At 39.0% G+C, this 22,612-nt stretch overlaps 1 protein-coding gene across 4 annotated transcripts in view; it reads right to left on the bottom strand.

The window, feature by feature from the left end:
- The window catches only part of PLEKHH2 (pleckstrin homology, MyTH4 and FERM domain containing H2), a 119,356-nt gene that overhangs the window by 56,159 nt on the left and 40,585 nt on the right, over positions 1 to 22,612 (bottom strand). For 2 of the 4 annotated variants that reach the window (XM_073339074.2, XM_073339077.2), the window contains exons 3-12: positions 19,080 to 19,142; positions 16,808 to 16,957; positions 16,131 to 16,214; positions 15,226 to 15,307; positions 11,887 to 12,069; positions 8,731 to 9,713; positions 7,321 to 7,396; positions 6,764 to 6,858; positions 4,700 to 4,844; positions 279 to 415 (exon numbers count right to left, since the gene is read on the bottom strand). In XM_073339074.2, the coding sequence (XP_073195175.2) occupies positions 279 to 415; positions 4,700 to 4,844; positions 6,764 to 6,858; positions 7,321 to 7,396; positions 8,731 to 9,713; positions 11,887 to 12,069; positions 15,226 to 15,307; positions 16,131 to 16,214; positions 16,808 to 16,957; positions 19,080 to 19,142 (1,998 nt within the window). Of the gene's footprint in view, positions 1 to 278; positions 416 to 4,699; positions 4,845 to 6,763; positions 6,859 to 7,320; positions 7,397 to 8,730; positions 9,714 to 11,886; positions 12,070 to 15,225; positions 15,308 to 16,130; positions 16,215 to 16,807; positions 16,958 to 19,079; positions 19,143 to 22,612 lie in introns of those variants that run through there. The other 2 variants (XM_073339075.2, XM_073339079.2) reach the window with 2 other exon arrangements.

The following is a 22,612-nucleotide window of genomic DNA, read 5'->3' as shown; positions in this document are numbered from 1 at the left end:
GTAATTCTCCCCACCCCTGACCCTCTAGTGGGGCCTCTGCTGTTGCTGGTGCTGAGGCTGCTCCTCTGTACACCCAACCTGGTTCTTTTACGCTGTGTTTAGATATTTCACACACAATAGGTCACCCCAAGTCAGCATATGGGTCATTTAATGAATCTGAACACACTGCTACTTGTAATCATTACACTGTGTGCCAAGTAAATTTAGTACTGGGCTTTGTTAACATTAGGTGTAGAAGAAAGAAATACTATTATTTGTTGCATAACTTTGGTACTCACATTTTTTCCATTATCACTAGATGAGGAACAGGTTTTAGGGAGTTTCTGCTCTGGCTCTGAATAGTCTGTATCTGTTGAGTAGGCATCAGGGGGAATAGCATAGTCACTTTCTGAGGTCATAGAAGACAAAGACACACCTGAGCAAAAAGGCAAAAAAGATGCCAAATGTATATTTCTTTGCCATCATATTTTAGATATGAGAAATCGGGCACGGGTATGGAGGGAACAGCTGAGCTGGGAGTTGTTGACAAACTAAAATATTAATAGCATTCCAGGGGAATTAAATATTTTTGATGAGAATATCAAGCAGTGCAAGTAAATTCCTTAAAAGTAATAAGCAAGTGTTTATTTAGGAATTTGGCAATGCTCCTGCCACATAAACATAAAGAATGCCAAGCACAATGTGAAAAATGTTATGTTCAAGAACATGATTAAAAGAAATTTAATATTTACTGGTTGTAAAATATTCTTAAATTTCAACTTATTATCTGAACTCAAAGATATATTGGGAAAAATTAAACTTTCTCACATGGTCTACAGTTTTCAGCTACTGGAAAATAATTATTTAAATAGACTACTGTAAGTCATCAACTTTGGAAGGCTTATTTGACTTTCAAGTGAAATCTGCAGCCACTGAAATTTACAGGGATCGATTCTTGACTCTTCTGTGCAACTGCAGCAATGTAAATGGTCCTTAGAATGCTGTAGAAACTCCTGGACAATACTTTACAGCATAAGTGAATTTCCAAATGATGTAGAGTTGCTGCAAAAACTTTATCCTTCCATCTCTACAGCCCCCAGCATAAGGGGCAAGCCAGAGCCACACTTTAGCTATTCTCAGCTGGTGGAGAGCAGCCAGAGCACAAGTTAGAGCAGTCCTAAGGCTGCCAGCAGCCCATCATTAATTTCTTCACTTCCATAAATCAGGTTCAGTATATATGACAATGTCTCTTTGTCATTCTTTAATCTTCAAAAAGAAACAGTGTTCTCTAACTCCATCTCTCTCTGACAATGTGCATAAGAGAGTGATCCTCAGCACCTCAACAATCAAATTGAATTAAACCATGAAACGGGGATTCACAATATGAACAGGCTGTTAGTTATGAATTAAAACTAAAATTATTCCAAACAGGTGTGCAAACACTCCCGTAAGAAACAAAAATATAATACTGCCACATCCTGTTGTCACTGCTTCATCTAAGAGCAAGATATCAGGAGAATCTTTCTTTCAAAGGAACAAAATTCCAAAGGAAATAATTCAGTGATTCCATAAAGTCATCAATTGACTACACTTGCCCATAATTTCAACAGCCATAGATCAAATATTAATTTTCTACCCGAAACACACTGAAGCCCATATTCCTTACAGTCAAATGGGGCTACTTAATGACTTATGAATGAAGGAAAATATTTACAGTCTCTTGTTTAAAACATTTAATTGTTTACATATATATCTTTTAAATGCCATCAGATTTAATAAGTTCTGTTAAATCACCACACTTAAGAGTTCTGCAGTAGATCACTAGCATTGCTGTACATCATATTACGTCTCTGTCTATTTTTTGGTGATCAAGTGTGGGATCTTCATGCTAAAGTATAAATGATTTTTCTTTCTTTTTTCTTTATCATCTGGTTCTCTCAGGTAGTTAGTTGCCTGTATGGCAGATGAATTGCCCAAAGGTCTGTCATGTGCTTAGATTATAGATGAGCTGTCTAAATTGCCTTTCCCTGCCACTCTTATTTTCTTTGACTCGCAATGAATGTGGGGAATTTTTGTACTGTCAGTTATGAATAAGAGCCTGTGCAAATTTTTTCCTGTCAACAAACTGTGTATTCAAATCCAGTTTCAGAATAAAAACAAGTTTTAGCCCACGTCAACCTGTTTCTATCAAAAACCACATCCCGTTTTTGCCCTGAATGATTCACTAATATTAAAACAAACTCTCTGCTTATTCATCATAATCGGAAAAAACATTTCCAAATGTGAAACAGTTTCCTTTTGAAAAGATTTACTTAAAACTACTGTTCAACTTGGAAGAGTTACTGTGTAACATTTATCAGAGTAACAGCCGTGTTAGTCTGTCTTCGCAAAAAGAAAAGGAGTACTTGTGGCACCTTAGAGACTAACCAATTTATTTGAGCATGAGCTTTCGTGAGCTACAGCTCACTTCATCGGATGCATACCGTGGAAACTGCAGAAGACATTATATACACACAGAGACCATGAAGCAATACCTCCTCCCACCCCACTGTCCTGCTGGTAATAGCTTATCTAAAGTGATCATCAAGTTGGGCCATTTCCAGCACAAATCCAGGTTTTCTCACCCTCCGCCCCCCCCCCCCCCCACACACAAACTCACTCTCCTGCTGGTAATAGCCCATCCAAAGTGGCCACTCTCTTCACAATGTGTATGATAATCAAGGTGGGCCATTTCCTGCACAAATCCAGGTTCTCTCACCCCCCTCCAAAAAACCACACACACACAAACTCACTCTCCTGCTGGTAATAGCTTATCCAAAGTGACCACTCTCCCTACAATGTGCATGATAATCAAGGTGGGCCATTTCCAGCACAAATCCAGGTTTTCTCACCCCCCCCACCCCCATATACACACAAACTCACTCTCCTGCTGGTAATAGCTCATCCAAAGTGACCACTCTCCCTACAATGTGCGTTTGCACTGTAGGATTCTGTTTATTTTGTTTGATTAATTCCATAAAATATTAGCTGATTTTACAAATAAAAATATTGTTTTCGTAACTTCCAGACCTGTAAATTCATCTGGGTTTTGAGAGTCAAGCTGGGCTCTTTCCTCCTAAAATAATATCAGTAATTATAATACCATAGGCCAATATACCCTTAGTTTTACCTGTGCAATCCCACTATCTTCAAATTATGCATTATAAATAAGAACACATGCTCAAGGCTGTGAAGAAAGACTTCTGAATGTGAAACAATGCAGGGCTATCTTCTTGAGTCTCCAGAGACAGCATGAAATAATAGGCCAGATTCCATGATTGCCTACAATATTGTAAATCCGCAGTGATTCTAATCAATTCAATTAAGATAGATTGGTGTAGAAACTAGTGTGAGAAACAACTCAGGCCCAAAGCTTCGACAGGTATCAACTTAACTATCAGCAAAGATAAGTCTGGCAGGGAAGTGGGAGAAAGACTTAAGCCCTTTTACACTAGTGCAATCCAACTGCAGCATGGATTTGCACTGACACAGCTTAGGTGTAGCTACATCAATATAACTACATCAGTGCAAATAAGCCCTTACATATCTTAGCGGGCACTTGGCATGGTAGAGAAATTGGGTATGAGAGAAACAAACCCAGTCAGGGAGGGCTTCAATACTTCCCACAATAGGAGCGCTTTAACAATTATGTTCTGTTTCCCCTATCAGAGGACCAACCAACCAAACCAAATTGAGGAGAAAGAATTAGGTTAAGGACAATTCTAGAAAACAAGAATGTTGTATACATTCTATGCAAGGCAGAGTTTATTGGGGAAACTTAACAGGGGCCTGTGGTTGGCACTCAAATTCTGCTAATCCATTGACTACATGTGCCTGAGTATTACATAAGTGAAACTCTAGTTAGTTAGCAACTGACCTTGTCCAATCAGAGTAAGTAAATAACAATAATATTTTGATATCTGTAACACTATACTATCAGAGCATCTCAAAGCAATTTACCAACAGAAAATTAAGGCTCACTTCACCCCTGTGAGGTAGGTAAATGCTATTCCCTTTTTCCAGAGGGGGAAAACACAAGCACATGGAGGGTAACAGACACTTGTGTGCCAGGGACTAACTTCAGTTCAGCCTCTTCCTCTCTTGGCACAGGTCTCATGGGATGCACTATAAAACTGACTGCTTTAGAGGCAGAGAGGATGGAGAATGCCTTTAAGAAGGTGGGCTTCACACTATGAGATCAAAGAACTACACTGAATTCCTCTGCTGTCTGATTAGGTTAAATTATTACCTTATAAACTTAAGGAAAAGATTTTGCTGACTCTCACTATTTTTTTCTGCTCAGTTATTCCATCTAGTTACAGTCAAAGGTCACAAAAATCCATAACACTTCAGGGAACAGAACCCAGATCCCCTGACACCCCGCCTTGTGCTTTAATCGCAAAATCATCTTTCCCCTCAAATGACAAGAAGATACTACAGCAATACCTTAGAAATACATATAAGTATTGGTAATCAAAAAAAGGAAAGCTGCCCATTCTCCTGCCAGGTTGCTTTGGTTTCAGCTCTGATATGTGAAAATTATAACAAACGAGCTAGATCCATGTTCAAGACAACCATATTTTAAAAATGAGAAATAAATTGATATGAAGAAGAAACAATGCACGTGCTCCAAAATCATATTAAGCCTCTCAAAATATTTGTTTTTATGGTTTTTGCCCACCTCGTTTCATGGCCCTGGGGCTACCTGGGCCACTTCTACTTCGAGAGTCTGATTCTGAGGTCCGTGAGCTGGATCGGGAGCTGTCTTCTTCCTCTGATCCCGAAGAGTCATCGAAAAATGGGCTGTTGCTTATTTGAGTTGCTTTCTACAGAAATTAACATACATTCTTTGAAACTTTATGCAAAATATACTACTTTATGGATGTATTTATTTTATTGGCTTTTAAAACAGCCTACTTCTGCAACAGGCACTATAGATGCCTACCATGCTAAAGATTTAATTGCAACAATTAAAACAAAGCGAAACCAAACCAAACCACTACCACCGATTATATACATCACCCACAATAGAGGGTGGTATAAAAACTAAAATTATTGGCACTAGCACTGTTGCCAGGAAATCTTGCCAGGACAACTACCACCAAGAGATGTAAAACGAACCCAAAAAAATGCAAATTAATCCAGCTTAAAAATACCTAAACTTTACCTTGTGCCCCAATACTCACCAAACTTTCTCTCTGGTGCACCAACAGGGAAACATGAGTACGAGGATGAGTATATTTCACTTTACAAATAAAACTCACAGGGCATGATTTAGCAGCCACCTATGGTCTAAGTTCTGGCTGAAGGTGTGCACTACTGCCTGTTGGCGAACCTGTGTTCTGGCAGACTGAGGTGGAGGTTGGCTACCCCAAAACTATGGTGAGGCTGAAATTAACACTGAGGGAATGTTCTGAGGCAGGGCTAAAAGTGAGGCAGCCACTGATCCAACATTAAACATCCATGTAGGGATGACTCCTGTTCTTGGCAGGAATCATTTGCACAGCAGGATGTGTGTGGGGTCACTCCTTGACAGAATACAGACACACATTAATGCTGCCTTTGCAGCATGTGTGTCTGCTAGGGTTGCCAACTTTCTGACCAAACAAAACCAAACGCCCTTGCCCCGCCCCTTCTACGAGGCCCCACCCAGCACATTCCATATCCTCTCCCACTGTAGCTCACTCTCCCCCACCCTCATTCACTCATTTTCACTGGGTTGGGGAGGGTCCCTTTTCGACCAGGTGTTCAGTTGAAAACTGGACACCTGGCAACTCTAGTTCTGCCAGTTTCATCAGGAAAGGGTACTCTGTTCAATTACAATATTTGGCTTTCTACGATATGATCTTGTACATTCAATAGTTACACTGCAAGTAATGGGCTTTGTGCAGGGGGCAATCAGTTGCAACAATCTGTAGCGATCAGCCCTCCTTGTCCCAGATTACAAAATGCCAGTGAAGACACTTCAAAGATCCTACTGCAGCCTTTCATGGAGGGGGAGGGTTTGGCTGGTGGCTCCCATTTACCTCAGGTCCACGAGTCACATAGTCACATCCCAGCAGTCTGCCCTGCCACACCCCAAATTCATCTGCATGCTACAGCAGATAAAGCTCTCATGCAGCACAGCTCCATGGCATATGGAGGATGGGGATGGCCTTTATGGACTCTTAGCATCTGCACTACCTCTGCACAGCACTGGAACTCGACTGGTTCCACTGCATTTAGATTGGACTGCAGTTCTTTCTTGGGCCCCAGGATTCAGCACATAAGTAGCAATATACAACTGAAACCCCCCCCAACACCTATCTATTACATCATTTCTGTTTAAAAACATACAGCTCTTCAAATTACAAGAGGTTGCCAGGAAACAAATAATGTTCTGATTAAATTCTGCAAGCTTCTGAAAACAAATAGCTTTGGGGTTGACACAAAGACCCTTCCAGATCTAAATCTGTAATTACAGCATTGCAACCAATGCAGCTCTTTCAATAATTAACAAGCCCTGGGAAAACCAGTAAGGGCCACAACAAAAATTGACACAGGCTTGTAACACTTTATAAGCAACAACAATTTATTTTCAGGACATTTGACATTTCCATTACTTCTGGATTTTTTACGGTCTCTAAACATGATCTTATGACAAATTTGGCAAAGTGCCATCAAGCATAAAATGCCAAGTTCTTGAATGTGGAGCTTAACAGTATGGCTTTTCACACAACTTCATTTTAAACAACAACAAGATTACCCCTTTCAGAGTTGTGTAGACTGGAGTGGTCATGTTCTTGTATATCAAAGAAGTGTATAGTCCAGATATGGTATACGAAGCTATAGAAGCAGTACCTGAAATACATAGCATAAAACACATTTCTTTAAAATTGCCCTCCAAAATTATTTAAAACATTTGGTTGGATTCTGATGTCACAGCACTGTAGTGTTATTGTCTTCACTACAGTTACTTCTAAATTATACTGGAGTAATGGCGTATGAGAAAATCATAATTAGGACCACTAGTCTTTTTGTAATGCAAGTACATTCTCTCTCTTTTGATGTCTGGTTATATAATCATCAAGAATTCCAAAGAAAGTTATAGTGAATTAAGGACTATAGTGAATTTGTACTTAAGAGGCAAGTATTCAAGAATAGGTGATAGAAATAATGAAAAGGTTAAATCTGTTTGACCATATCAAAGAAAAAATCCAAAGAAATCTTCAAAGGCATATTTTAGAGGCATCTGGGACAACTGGCCCCTTATAAATTACAGTAAGCAGAGGATTTTGGCTGTTGGTACAAAGACCCACTTACTTTTGTTAGAAGAGTCCATGTTGAAAGCTTCAGAGATTCGTAAACCTGACTTGGCTACAGCATAAATTCTGCTTTCCTAACATAAAAGCAGAGATGTTTTATTGTAGATATTAGGAAATGAAAGGTATTTCTTCCTCAAACCTCCCCTTTGCCCTCACACTGCTATAAATATGTGATATAGCAGAGTTATCAGTGGCAGCTGAAATGTGACGTTGTCTACACCATGCACCAGACCAGTGGTCTTTCAACCTTTTCTCATACAACTGTTGCCTGTGTACTAGGGAGTTCTTTGTTTTGAATACAAAAATCAGTTCCTCAAAGAATAACTGGGAGAGAACATTCTATACTAGAAGACGACTAGAAGTTCTCTACAAATCGAGGCTACAGAAGTAGCTTTTCACCAAAAGCTTTTCAAACTATGGTAGCAAAAACCCGTAACGAAAAACTTCACATGCACAAACTGTTAAAGTAACATTAAAGTATAGTTCATCTCTGACCTAACCCCACAGTACCAACAGGCCAGGTACTTGTATTACCCTATAATTTCAGATTCTGCACTAGGTGGGCATAACAAGATAAATCATTGGCAAGAGAAGACTTTACATTCTCAGGCTGGAAGGAGCTGGCTCAGAACTAAATAATTTTAAGGAGAGGACTAAAACAAATTATTAAAGTCTGACCCCTTGTGTCATGATGTAAAATTTGTATATTAATTCTCTTACACGTTAAAACAATTTGTTTTAAATATCTCAATGGAATTGTAAAATTCTTCTGTAATCAGTGAATTACTACTACTACTACAGATTGAGAAATTTCTCCGAACAACTAACAGGACTAAAAACTTCTTTAAATATGGTCTGTTGTGCCAAACTATATTTACAATTATCTAATTCACAAATTATTGGCCTGGATTGTATTGCCTAGTTTTTAGAGCAAAGGACTTGGAACCAGGACTCCTAGGTTCTATAGTCATAAAAAAAAAGGTTAGTGGTTAGAGTCATTATCTAGTTGTGTGTACACAAATGAACACATGAAAATTAGATATGACTTTTTCAAAAATTGGTTCTCTACATACAAAAAAATGGCCATACATTTTTATATGGCATTTTAAAAGCAAAGAGCTCATTAGCCCATGAATAGGAGAATGGCTGTTGAATGTATGCAATTTAAATATTTCACTGATATGATTTACTCCATATTCTTCTGCAAGAGGAAAAAATACAAGATCCTAGAATAGTTATTAAAATTGAACTTGCTTCTGAGGAGTAGATAATCTCAGTTGGTATTAAAACAACAAATCATATTCCCACCATAGACACAGGTAATGAGAAAGGTACAGGAGAGAAAAGTGTAATAAAAGCAACAAGATGAGTTAATTTAAATCAGTAAAAAATATTTAATTATATTTACCCAGGAGGGGAATCGATGCAGAGGAGGAGTAGGGGGTTTGTTGCTAATTGCCTTCCTTGTTATATCACGGGACTCCTGGTCTTCTGCACTCTGTGCCTCAAAAGAGTCATAGGTAAATGCTCCATCATAATCAATCTCCATTTTCTCTAAAATGTCAGTATTTTCCCCATCCACCAGGTCGATGTCTGTTTCCTGAGGTCTCAAGGGCCGTACCATGCTTATAGCATTTCTATTTCTATCAGACACTCTGTCGGAACTCAGCTGGGGTTGGCTTAAGTGCTTTTTTGCCAGTGCTGCACTTACACTGAAAATGTTGGGAGTCCGTAACTTTGGAGGGGGCAAATTTGATGGAGAATTTGATTGTGTCACACACTGAGAATCTGTTGAAGGTGTCAGGACTGGATGCTTAGGTATTAGAGCAGGGGTTAAAATTGGACTTGGGGTATTTGCTTCACTGGATGAGGATGAATAATCTAATCTCTGAGACTGAAATTTTTTATTCAGTTCATCTGAAGAGCTATCTTGGCCTTTTCTATCAAAGGCTTCAGAATTGCTCTTTCCAAGTGGATTGGACTGACTTTTCCGCTGAGATCCTTGCTGCCAGGAATACAGCATTTTGTGCTCGGATCTCTGAACTGCAAAACTCTCCTCTTCAAATAGAGAACTACTGTCGTCAGATGCTGTCAAATACATTTCACTCCCAATTCTGCTGTATCTTGTGCTTTCTTCAGATGTCTGACTTGAAACGGTAGATGCACGCCTGGATTTTGGTCTTTTATTACCTCCTTCATCCTCATCTGAGCTCCAGTCACTACCTGTAATGCATGAGTTCTTTGATATATTACTATCTATATCTTTTGATGAATAGCTTGTTCTTGCATTTTTATTTTGTTCTGATCCACAGGAGCTTTGTTGCAATGACCTCTGACCTTTATTGCTCTCATGTGCAAGAGCAGCACGGGATATTTTCTGGATTTTTTTCTCTAGAAAAGAAATACATGAGTTTGACAGAATTACTTTTAATAAAATTAGCTGTTAAAGCAATTTATAATCAGAACTGCAAGGTTAATGTAGTTAAAGTTAAGTTCATTTAATTTTTGGTGGATGTTGTAAAAATAAACAAATATTTGTCGGCAAATACTACACATATTCTGGAATGTCAATAGGGATAGTGATGAACATATACTTGAAAGAAAGTAGAAATGGCATTTATCAAGGAACTGTAACAGAAACCATTCTTATATTTAGTGGTCTATCCGAAAAACTAAGAATACTAATGATGAATGTAACAAAAAGGGAGAGCAAGATGTGCCAAACTTTAAAAGAAACCAGATATGCAAGAATTTTTATGCTGAAGAGGACATATGCACTTACCCACATTAATAAATCTTAAAGATTATAAAGCTTTTCAAATGTAGGAAGGAAAGTGTGAAGATTAGATTGAGAATCAAAATATTCTGAGTTTCTATGTTATAGTTAGAAATCCCTTCTGCATGCCACTGTTTCACTCCCAGTGCTGAACGCTTAAAACCCACTGAAGTCTCATGGAAAATGTTTAGGAAAAGACATTCTGTTCAGATATAACTCTGCTTGTATTGTCTGTAACTCTTTCCCCCATTTTTGTTATTACATTAAAACATGATCATTCAGAGTTAGTGTATAGCACTGTTGTCTAGAGGTTAGAACAGGATACTTGGACTCTGGGGAGTAGGTTCTGTTTCTGACCCTGACACTTAAATCTTTGTCCTTCAGTTTCCTTATCTGTAAAAATGAGATACGTATCCACTTTTGTAATGCACTTTAGGATCCTTGAATGACAGCATCTATATAAATATTATCTGTCCCAACTGCTCATTTCCTATTTGGGACATGACAATTAGCAGCTGTAAAGAAAATCTGATGTCACAAGCAATGTTTTAAGACTTCATATGGGGAATAAGAAGCAGGAGTAACTACCCTGTTTTCTCAGGGAGTCACGGTCTCCCTGCTGCTACAAAGAGGAAGTAAACTACACTGTGTCTATATCTGTCACAGCGTACTCACCCCAACGTGTTGGCATATCTATATCACTGGGCACATTGTGGTGGGGAGAGAGTGCAGAATGGATTCAAGATGGTGCAGTTGCAGGAAATGGTGGTAAAGTGCACAGGCACAAGGGGAAGGAGGTGTCTTATGCTACTGCTTCTTTGTGCTAGTATTCAGGGTAAGCCATTATCTCACCCATTTTAATTACAATACGCTGAGTTTATCTTGCTGCGCTTGGGTTTAAAATTGACATTAGAACAGCAGTGTTAACATATAGAAAACATATGGAAAAAGTGAATGCAAAACTTTGAATATTTAATTCAGCTCATTCCTTCATGAACTTTAAAAAGAAATCTTGGGAAGTCAGATCCTAATCTTGCAGTTGAAACCAAAGGGGTGGAGCCCTGCACCTGTGCAAAGCCCAGAGACCTGTGAAATTCTGCAAAGTCATAAAGGTCAGCCACAGCAGATCAAATTGTAAGACTGGGGCCTTAATACTGTTAGATGCTCTCCCTACCTAGAGTATGTTAATTAAGAGTTTAAGCTGAAAAATTAATAAAATGAAGTCTTAAACCAAGTAATATATATCCATTTAGAAACAGATTAAACATATATTTAGATGGATTTCATTATTTTTTCTTGTCAACTAACAGCTCTGAGTATATCCCCTCATTACAGTTTTACACCCTCTTTTGCACTACAGGGCTGCATCTTGTTTTTTGATATTATTGAAATTAATGAACACTATAGAATAAATGGGGATAATCTTTTGGACAAGGCCCAAAAGCAACCTCCTCTTCTAAAGGCTACAGCAGTGATCCATCAGCATATGCACACAGCAAAATATTTAAGCAATGTACTAATGCTACATCAGAAGATTTCTAATAATACAGACGGTCTTGTGAGACAGATGAGTGCGAAAAGCTGTAGCTCACAAAAGCTTATGCCCAAATAAATTTGTTAGTCTCTAAGGTGCCACAAGTACTCCTTTTCTAAAGGCTACACCGTGTCCTATCTGAAAGTCCTTTTGTCCTATTTTGAAGGAGACTATTCCTGAACATAGCTATGTTTAAAGCAATTTTAATTTTCCACTAATTTCTTCCAGAATAAAATTAGATCAGGGTTAAATACCTAATATGTTATTACCGTCACTCAATTCTGATTCTTTACTTGATGATTTGCTTATTTCATCAAATGTAATAGCTTGCTGAGGACTTCTTGCTCTGTTCAAAAAGCATCCAAAAGTCAAACTGCTTAGTTGCTGGCCTTCCCCAGGTTTACGTGTTGAAGGGACACTTTTCTTCCCCATAATTTCTGCAAGTGTAATAATTCATAAATTTAGTGTTAACCTGGCATATGCTAATACGTTTTACTCTTACACAGTCTTATTAAGTAATATTATCATTTTTAAAAACCATAATAAAACTAAATATTTTGATATTAGAAATAAAAACCTTCTTGAAATCCTCTCCATACCAAACTCGCAAACTAAATTTCCACTTACTAAAGAAATATGATTCTCCTTCTAGAAAGTAAAGAGGGGAGAAAAACTATTTCTTTTAAAATGTTTACAACAGAAAGGTGTGTTCTGAGAGACAGAGTAAAAAAGACAGTGACTATAAAGTCACAGCAGAATAACCTTGGGTATTATGTTTGCAGTTCAGCCTACATATCAATCCAGTATACACCTAAACATGATAAAAGCAGACCAACTTTAAACATGCGAGGATTTAAATGGGTACCATATTTCTTCAGATTTTCAAGGGATAATTGAGAAGGATAGGTCTAAAGTTAAAATTAGGCTCAACCTAATGACACTTTCTAAAAATAAGTGGGGTCACTCTCTTCTAGAAAAGGAAAATGTTCACTAATCATAGCCAGGAAACTCTTTGTGACAAAAACTATAAACTGATAGCTTTAAAAAAAATGTAGCAACTCCTGCTCTAAACACAAAAAGAGGAGTAAAAAGAGAGAACTGTCAAGATCTTTGTGATAAGAGTCCTCCCAAAATGGCTGGATAAAAAGACAGAACTGGATTAGATGCCCTATGGTACAAAATATAGCCACAATAGTAGTAACCTAGGAAATACACATAATGGATCTTCCAGATCACCAGGGGATAAAGAGCACAATTAAGGAAGACAAGGACATTATTAAGAAGCTACTCGGTTTCTTTGCACCTGAATTCACCACAGAGGATGATACCTACCCCAGACCTGCTCTTTTCTGGTAATAAAGACAAAATACTATCAGACATTAAGATGTTAGAAGAGGTGCTGGAACAAATTGATCATTTAAAAAAAATAAATTACCAGGCCTGAATGGTATACATCTATGAGTACTGAAGGAGCTGAAGTATGAAGTGGCTGAGCAGCTAGCAAAAATGTGCAAGCTCATTAAAAACAACTACTTTGCTAGAAAACTGGAATATTTTAAAAAGTTCTATGGGTGATCTGGGAAAACAGAGATCAGTAACCCTTACATTATTACCTGGTAAATGGGTTGAAACAATAATTAAAAATTATAATAAAACATCTGAAAGATCATGATCATTGATATGATAGGATCTAACCAGAATGGTTTCTGCAAAGAGAAATTGTGTCTCATTGATCTCTTAGAGCAGGGGTGAGGAACCTACGGCCCATGGGCCGGATCCAGCCCGCTGCTTCATTTAATCTGGCTCACAGCAAGTGTCCGTGCTGTGAGCCAGAAGCCTCGGTGCTCTCCCCCGCCCCCCTGCGGGGCTGGAGCCGTGAGCGCTGGCTTGCCCTGTTGCTGGGGGAAGATGGGGTTGCCAGGCTGTTAAAAGTTCGGTCGGCTCTGTGCAGCTCCCAGAAGTGACCAGCATGTCCCTGTGGCCCCTAGGCAAAGGGGTGATCAGGGAAGCTCCTCATGCTGCCTCCGGCCCCAGTGCCAGCTCTGCAGCTCCCATTGTCCAGGAACCACAGCCAATGGGAGCTGCAGGGGTGATACCTGTGGACATGGGCCGTGCACACTTTGCAGAGCCCTCTGGCCCCTCCGCCTAGGGTTCGGACATGGCGGCCACTTCTGGGAGTAGTGCAGAGCCGACCGAGAGCTGCCTGAGGTAAGCGCCACCTGGCCGGAGTCCGCACCTCAAGCCTCCTGCCCCAGGTCAGAACCCCCTCCCGCACCTAAACAACCTCTCAGATCCTGCACCCCGCATCTCCTCCCGCACCCCAAACCCCAGTCTTGAGCCCACTCCTGCACTTCAAACCCCTTGGCCCCAGCCCGGAGCCCCAACCTGCACCCTGAATCCCTTATTTGTGGCCCTACTCTGGAGCCTAGGGGAAGTCCCAAGCCTCTGCACCCCCCCACTGGGCTGGAACCGCAAGCGCTGGCTCACCCCTCTGTGGGGGGAAGCCTTGAGCCTCCATGCCCCCCCACAGGGCTGTGTGGCCCGCGACTGATTTTTTCTGTGGGTCAGTGGCCCCTGATAGAAAAAAGTTTCCCCACCCCCGTCTTAGAGATCTGAGGATGTCAGTAAAATAGTGGATAAAGGAGAACCAGTTAACATAAGTTATTTAGAATTTCTAATGGCCTCTTACAATGTCCTTCACAAAACACTACTAAAGAAGCTAAGTAGTCAGTGGTTGAAAGGCAAAGTATTCTCATGGATCCAAAACTAGTTAAGAGACAGAAAATTACGGGCTGGAATAAACAGTCAGTTTTCATCATGGCAAAAGGTTAACAGTTGGGTGTCTCTAGGTTCCATGCTAGGTTGTGAGTTATCTAATATGTTAATTAAACATCTGGAAAGGGAGTTGAGTAGTAAAATAGCAACATTTGCACATGACAAAGTTACTTAGGTTAGTCAGGTCCAGGGAGGACTGTGAGGAAGTTTGGTGAGACCTAAAGAAGGTAGGTGAACTGGCAACGTGATGGCAAATAAAATACAGTGTTGATAAATGCAAAGTAATGCACAGCGGAGGAAAAAAATTAAATACTCAGACATCTTGCAGGGTTCTTAATTAATTGTATCAACTCAGGAAAGGGACCTGGGTGTCACTGTAGACAACTCAATGTGTGAAGCTGCGGTTAAAAAAAAAAACAAAACTGATCAGAACTCTGATCCTCAGCATGGCATAGACTGGTGGGACAGTTCCACAATGATATCCACCTATCCTTAAATGTTTCAAAGTCTACAAATCATACAATTAAACAAGTCAAAGGGAGGATATGAAAGAATCCAACCCAATCAGATTATTTGAAAACTTATTTAAGAAAATATTGATACATTCAGAAACAAATAACTATAAAGGTCCAAATACTTCTTGCCTTACTCATTCACATATAGTCCCAGCAAAGTCTGAAGTCAAAGGGTCCATGGGACAAATTCCCACTGAAATCAAAGTATTCCATGAGACTACTATGCACAAAGTGAGCAGGATTTACTCCCAAGCATTACTATACAAAACTTAGAGCAAATTTCAAAGGACGTGTGCTATTTACCTTGCAGTTTAGACTGCATTGTTCTCATCTCTTCATTTTGGTTTTGGTTGATCAAGCGAAGGTTCTGATTTTCTACCTCTAACTGAAAGGATATAAATTTAAGCTCCTCCATTAGTGAAACAATTTTTCAAGTCGTTACATTGTGAGGGAAGACACAATTTTCTTGCCATTTCCTTTTGAGCTAAATAAGAGCAGTAGCAGGGCTAATCTTAATTGAGGCCTAATATTATGGATTTGTTTCTTCAGAATAGTATGCGTTTTCTATGATAAACATTCTTCCTACTTTTGTACTTTAAGTATATAGCCATTTAACTAGCTTTATATGTATACAGAAATGTCAATATATAATAATTCACATATTAGGTACTAAAATATTTCACTTTATGCTAGATTGGCTTTTTACTTTTAATTGCAATTCAAAATGCATAAACATGAGGGTAGGAGCAAATGCTGGGTGCCAAAAATGGCAGCCTGTGGCCCCAGAGGGCCTTTTATTACCCCAAGTGAGAGGCAAGGAGAGACAATGGGTCCCCCTTGGGCCTTCCAAACCAAGGAATAGCGAGTTCTATGCAGAGACAGTGCTACCCCAAAGCCACCCAATACCCGCATGCTCTGCTCACATGAGCACTTTGTGCAACTGAAGGGGGAAGAGGGAAGCAAACACTTGTTCCTACGAAGCCCAAGAGTGGCCATCCCCCATGCTAGCCTAATCAAATCCCCTTTTCTCTCATGCCTTCGCTGAGACAGGGAATTTTGAGGGTTTTTTTCCTTTTAAGCCTAATAAATATAGGACCACAGGAAAATGGTAGACATTTTTCACCGAGATCTCTCTCCTTGTATGACACAGAAACTCTGTCCTGTTACATTATGTGTTCGCTGTACTGTAAATATCATAGGAGACATACCTCATGGAGCTTGACTGTCACCCATTCTTTTATTTTAGCTGCTTTTTCTTCTATGATTTTTGCCTCTTGTATTCTGATTTGCTTCTGAAACAGTAAGACAAAATATATTTTCCAATGTGTATATCATACCATCTAAGGAGCATCTTAGGATGCAAATTCTGTAGATTACTTCTAGCTATGTTTCATCTCAGGCTCTTTGCCACTCGCATACAACACTTGGTAAATTCTTTGAACAAACCCTTCATGGGATTTTTCACATAGGATGCTTTCCTACTAGGTAAAGTGAAAATCTCTCTCAAAGGGAGACCTGGAGGAGGAAAAATGTCTCTCCAGAGTACATCCTACTTACCAATCAAATGTTCTTACAAAGGAAATCTCATCTCAATTTGAAAATCTCACTCCTATGACCCACCGCAACAACTGAAAAAAAAAATCTTCCTGTAGACAACTACGTCTCAGCCCCACCTCCTGCAGGAAAGATCAGTTGAGTTTGCTCCTCAGTCCAGACTCGTAATTTAACATGTGATGTATTACCTTTACAGCATCAGGCCATTTATCAATAATCAGATAATGAAAAAGTTTTAAACTTTTCTCACTTATACCATTCTTTACTTTTTTATACGCACAATTAAGAGTCTATGAATAACATGCCTTTTGGTCACCGAATTATTCCTAACCTGTTCTTCAAGTTGTTGCTCCAAGTTTTGTATAATGTCATCTTTCTCCTGTACCAGAGTCTCCAGATCTTGACACCTCTTATACAATCTGGTCTCCGATTCGCTAGTCTGAACATTAGCTGCTTTTAACTTCTCTTCCATAATCTGTACCTGTTCAGCAGGTGAAACACAACACCCTAAGTAAACTTTCATCATTTAATCATAAAAGTCATAATAAAATTTACCATATATTAAAGGCCCAACCCAGTGCTGCAAAATGCTAAAACAGATCAGAGATGAGAGCATTTTGTAGATCTTTAGCCAATAGTACTGCAAGGGCACTGCTAACACTTAGAGGTTTTGTTAACATCATTTCTAACTTCTGCGTCCATAACAAATAAAACTATTAGAGATAGTAAAAGGGGAAGAATATGATGACTATCTTGGGAACGCTTACCTCCCTCATATGATTGTTATTAGGCTTAATAAAGGTCTGTGAAGTCTTTTGAAAGTCTTGCTTAAACACAGCACACATGAAAAGAATTAGTATTATTTTATTAAAATTATGACTTTTATAAAGATCTTGCCCATAGTCAATGAATGCATTCTGATCCAAGTCACCAAGATCCTGAATGAGAAAACACTCAGAACATGCTTAAATCCATTCCAAATCAAGAGAGCACTAACCATGTGCTTAGAGTTACACATAAACTGAGATGCTTTCTTGAACAGAGGCCAGAGACCATATCCAGGATTTTTGTCTAATTTTCAGGGTTATTGCTTAAACGGTTCTTGGATTATATGCTCTTTTAGGCATAGAGACTGTCTTCTTCTGTGTCTGTAAACACCTGGCACAATGTGGCCCCATTTTTGATTGAGGCCTTTGGGTGCTTCTGTGACATAAAAAAATCAAGGCTAAATTCACTCAAATATCAAAATGGGAAAGAAATAATTGTGGTATATATAGCCTTTTAAGGCTTGACTAGACCTATCTTTGCTCCACAGAAAACATGCCTGAGTCAGATGTTTAGTGTTTATACTAATTTATAAACAAAGAGAAACAATTTACAAAATCCAACTGCAGAACTTGCTCACTTTCAGCAGACCACTGTGTTCAGCCTTGAAATGCTCTTCCCGCTGCTCATATAAACATAATTCAAATTCTAGCGTGTGAGAGAAGAGCTGAACTTGGGCAACAGACACTTTTCACCAAAGAAAATGAAACCATAAATCCTTTCAGCACTGTTAAAGAGAAAAGACAGCACTCACTATCGATGAATCACTAATATATATGTACAGACAGACTAGCAAAGGCCAGGAAACAGTGATTCATGCTGCTCCCAATTAACAATTCCTGTGTGCTTTTAAACTGATTTTTTTAAACAGTAAAGCAAATTGGGAGATTCATTAGTGGAGTACAACAAATTGAAGCTGAGAACATACAGCTTCTGTGCAAACCAAGGGCTTGGTCTTGCAATGCAATAGAATACCCTCAACTCCCACTAAGTTCAATGGAAGTTGATGGTCTTGGCAAAGCTCACAGGAAGTGGCCTCATCTTGTAGGCTTAGACTCCTACTATTTTGTTTGAGGAGATCTATGTGTGTATTTTAATTACTGCAACAATTAATGCATGCATACCATATGAAGTGATTTTTTTATGCTTTTACACTTTATATTACTAAATGATTTCATTTAATTTTTGATGCACATTCTTATATGGCATTGTTTGGGTATCCATCAGGGACACTGGTTTAGTCACTAAAACATCTTCATTTTGGGACAGCAGAGACAACCTAAATTTCATGTGTGGACTACTTAATCCCATGGACTACCAAAACTTTAAAAGAGGGCTCAACATTGGAGAATTCTCCTATTTTTACTTGAGAATATGGCTTTAAGGCACAAATATGTTAATTTTATATTTTTATGGTTTTGCTACTGTCAGGACTCTTTTCTCTCCCTTTTGCTTACATGTTAGTTTTACATTTGCATCACTAGAAAAAGATACAGAAGAAAAATACTGAACAAACAGAGATTCAAGACATGCACTTAATATTTGGTTTGATAGGTTTGACTATACGTTAAGACAGACCCATAACTGGGTGGCAAACCAAGATGTTACAACATCTATTAGGAAACATCTAGAGTGGGACATTTTAAAATATATTATCCTCTCCTTAATACTAGTTAAGGAATATAGCAATATTTCTGAGTCACCTTTGCTAACACTGCTCTAATATGCCCTCCAGCAACAGCTATCAGACATACTGTACTTCTTCAATTTAAATGTACCTGTTGAAAAGCTCTCTCTGCTTGACGATCTGCATCAATAACTTGTCTCTCAAGTTGCTGCATCTGTATATACATATAAAACAGCATGTCATAAAATGTGCACTCCTTTTATAAGCTGCCACCAAAAGCTCCACAATATAAGATAATTTCATATCCTATTTAGAACAAAAAAATCTAATATGACCTAAAAAAATAAAACCAGTAAAAGTTAGGACAAGTTGCATTTGAGACTGGGGAAATAACCAATACATGAGCATGATATCAAAATATTCTTGAGGTTCTGCTAAAGTAGGGAAATTCAGTAAAAATTATCTTTATAATAGACCCTTGTGGCTAACTTCTGTACCATAATGGCTCTTCCCCGCTACCATGTAGTAGAAATGGTTTTGATAGTTACCCTTAGACCCTTAGCTCTTTTCTGTTCTTGAGGCCCAACCCTGCAAAGTGCTGAGCTCTCTTAGGTCCTATTGACATTAATAAGAGTCTAGGATACTTCACACACTGCAGAATCAGGTCCCTAGTTCCTAGTAAAGTTGAAAACTCAGTCCTCAGGAAAGACCGTACTGGATGCAACATTCAAACACCATCTGACCGAGAGAGCACAATGGACACCAGAAAAATCTGTGACCTACTGCAAGATAGTAGTCAGGTACTGCAAAGAAAAGTCTACTAATAACTGTGCTGAAATATTATTTTTGCTAGAACCCTTCTATCATTGTTTTCCTGAGATAGGAATTTTTTTTTCTGAGAACCAACTTATAAGAACAGGCTACAGAGTACCTGAGAAGACAAATATTTTTCAGCATGGTTTCAGGAGCTTGCTTCTGCAGAAATATTAAACTATTATTCCACACTGGTTGTCACTAGGACAGATGTGAGCCACAAGTGGACATGGCTTAAAGGTCATGCATTGACCACATGGGTCACTGTTCCTATATTATAGGTTACAGTCAAATATTTATGAGGATAATACCCAACCTCAGAATTATGACTTGAAAAGACTCATATACAAGTGCTAAATATTTGAAGAACGGTTTATTCTTCCTACAGACAATGTCACCGTGTCTTGCTGGTACTCTATTTCTCTCATTTTCCAGATTCTTGGCTTTTTCAGATGTCAATCCATACCACCAGTAACAGATTTGTGTAGTTTCAGTACTTCGTACAGACAAGAATAAACACTTGTCACTTGCTGTCAAACAAAAGGCAGGGAAATGAGAGAAGAGAAAGTTTGTACTAAACTAAGAAAAGCTGTCATTAACCTCTTAATATCTCCGCACTTTAATAATATTTTAAAAAACTTCACACAATCGCATGTAATATGAATCAAGGATTATAAAGTTATGATGGTTGGTACAGTGCAAATAACCATAACTGTGCTCCCACATAAGCTCTTTTGAAGGAACAGGATTATGCACTAAATGTTTAGACAGAGAGGTGAGGAGTTAAATACCAATTTGGAACAAATTGTGTTCCTTTTTGTCTGTGTAATTAAAACCAAAAACAAAACCCTGTTTGTCATTAATCTTGAGTTTTTTATCATTAGGTTTTAAGTTTTATAATTTTGTATCCTAAATTTATTTTTCAGCGTTGTGGTTTTAGAATGTCTATTGAAGTATGAGATTAGTTTACAAAGCTTACTTTAATAGGGCTGTTTAACATTTGCTTTCTTAATAAATTTGTAGTAAGGATTAATTTCAATGTTTGAGTACATTGATAGCTAACGTCATGCACTACACTAACCTTTCAGTGATGACACACATTACATTACATAGTAATGAACATGTAATAAACATCTAACATTCTATTGGCAGTATGATAGAAAAATCTTTTAAGTATTCATAATGTGGCTTTACTGCAGATGAGTGGCAAACTGTCCAGAGTTTTCAAAAACTTGTAAACATAGGTGGAATACCAGTGTCAGTGTTTTGTGAACCACTAATACATATACCATAAGTAGAGGTTCCAATTTGAACTTTAAACTAATTTTTACCAGAAAGAACCAGCCAAAAAGACTGGCACACATACCTACTGATTTATATATGGAAATAAAACCTGGAAGTTTTGCTAGCCAGTTCCAATCACGCATCTCAACTATCCTTCATTACAAGGGAAATACCTCATTAAATGACATCCATGCCACACAAACATGGCATGATTTCACTTTATCCTTTTGTAAATTATTCTTATCACAAATGCAAATTCACGAAAGTGGAAAGTAGGAAATGTTTGTGATCAAACTAATCCCACATCATTTTGAGCTTCCTGTTTTATTATTTTTGTATCCCTGCTTGAGTTTGTGTCCTACATTTGGAAGTTGGCAGGAACATATCACATCAATGTAACAGATCTTCTACGTCCTCTTCCTTCACAGGATAGCTATAGCTGGGGAAGAAGCCAACATTTCATAGAATATCAGGGTTGGAAGGGACCCCAGAAGGTCACCTAGTCCAACCCCCTACTCGAAGCAGGACCAATTCCCAGTTAAATCATCCCAGCCAGGGCTTTGTCAAGCCTGACCTTAAAAACCTCTAAGGAAAGAGATTCTACCACCTCCCTAGGTAACGCATTCCAGTGTTTCACCACCCTCTTAGTGAAAAAGTTTTTCCTAATATCCAATCTAAACCTCCCCCACTGCAACTTGAGACCATTACTCCTCGTTCTGTCATCTGCTACCATTGAGAACAGTCTAGAGCCATCCTCTTTGGAACCCCCTTTCAGGTAGTTGAAAGCAGCTATCAAATCCCCCCTCATTCTTCTCTTCTGCAGGCTAAACAATCCCAGCTCCCTCAGCCTCTCCTCATAACTCATGTGTTCCAGACCCCGAATCATTTTTGTTGCCCTTCGCTGGACTCTCTCCAATTTATCCACATCCTTCTTGAAGTGTGGGGCCCAAAACTGGACACAGTACTCCAGATGAGGCCTCACCAATGTCGAATAGAGGGGAACGATCACGTCCCTCGATCTGCTCGCTATGCCCCTACTTATACATCCCAAAATGCCATTGGCCTTCTTGGCAACAAGGGCACACTGCTGACTCATATCCAGCTTCTCGTCCACTGTCACCCCTAGGTCCTTTTCTGCAGAACTGCTGCCTAGCCATTCGGTCCCTAGTCTGTAGCTGTGCATTGGGTTCTTCCGTCCTAAGTGCAGGACCCTGCACTTATCCTTATTGAACCTCATCAGATTTCTTTTGGCCCAATCCTCCAATTTGTCTAGGTCCTTCTGTATCCTATCCCTCCCCTCCAGCGTATCTACCACTCCTCCCAGTTTAGTATCATCCGCAAATTTGCTGAGAGTGCAATCCACACCATCCTCCAGATCATTTATGAAGATATTGAACAAAACCGGCCCCAGGACCGACCCTTGGGGCACTCCACTTGATACCGGCTGCCAACTAGACATGGAGCCATTGATCACTACCCGTTGAGCCCGACAATCTAGCCAGCTTTCTACCCACCTTATAGTGCATTCATCCAGCCCATACTTCCTTAACTTGCTTAACTTTCACAAGTTGAGCTGTCTGATCACTT

This window comes from Lepidochelys kempii, chromosome 3 (assembly GCF_965140285.1).
Source record: "Lepidochelys kempii isolate rLepKem1 chromosome 3, rLepKem1.hap1, whole genome shotgun sequence".
Lineage (NCBI taxonomy): Eukaryota > Metazoa > Chordata > Testudines > Cheloniidae > Lepidochelys > Lepidochelys kempii.
Note: the sequence above shows the minus strand (reverse complement) of the source record. Positions and strands in the feature narration are given on the sequence as shown.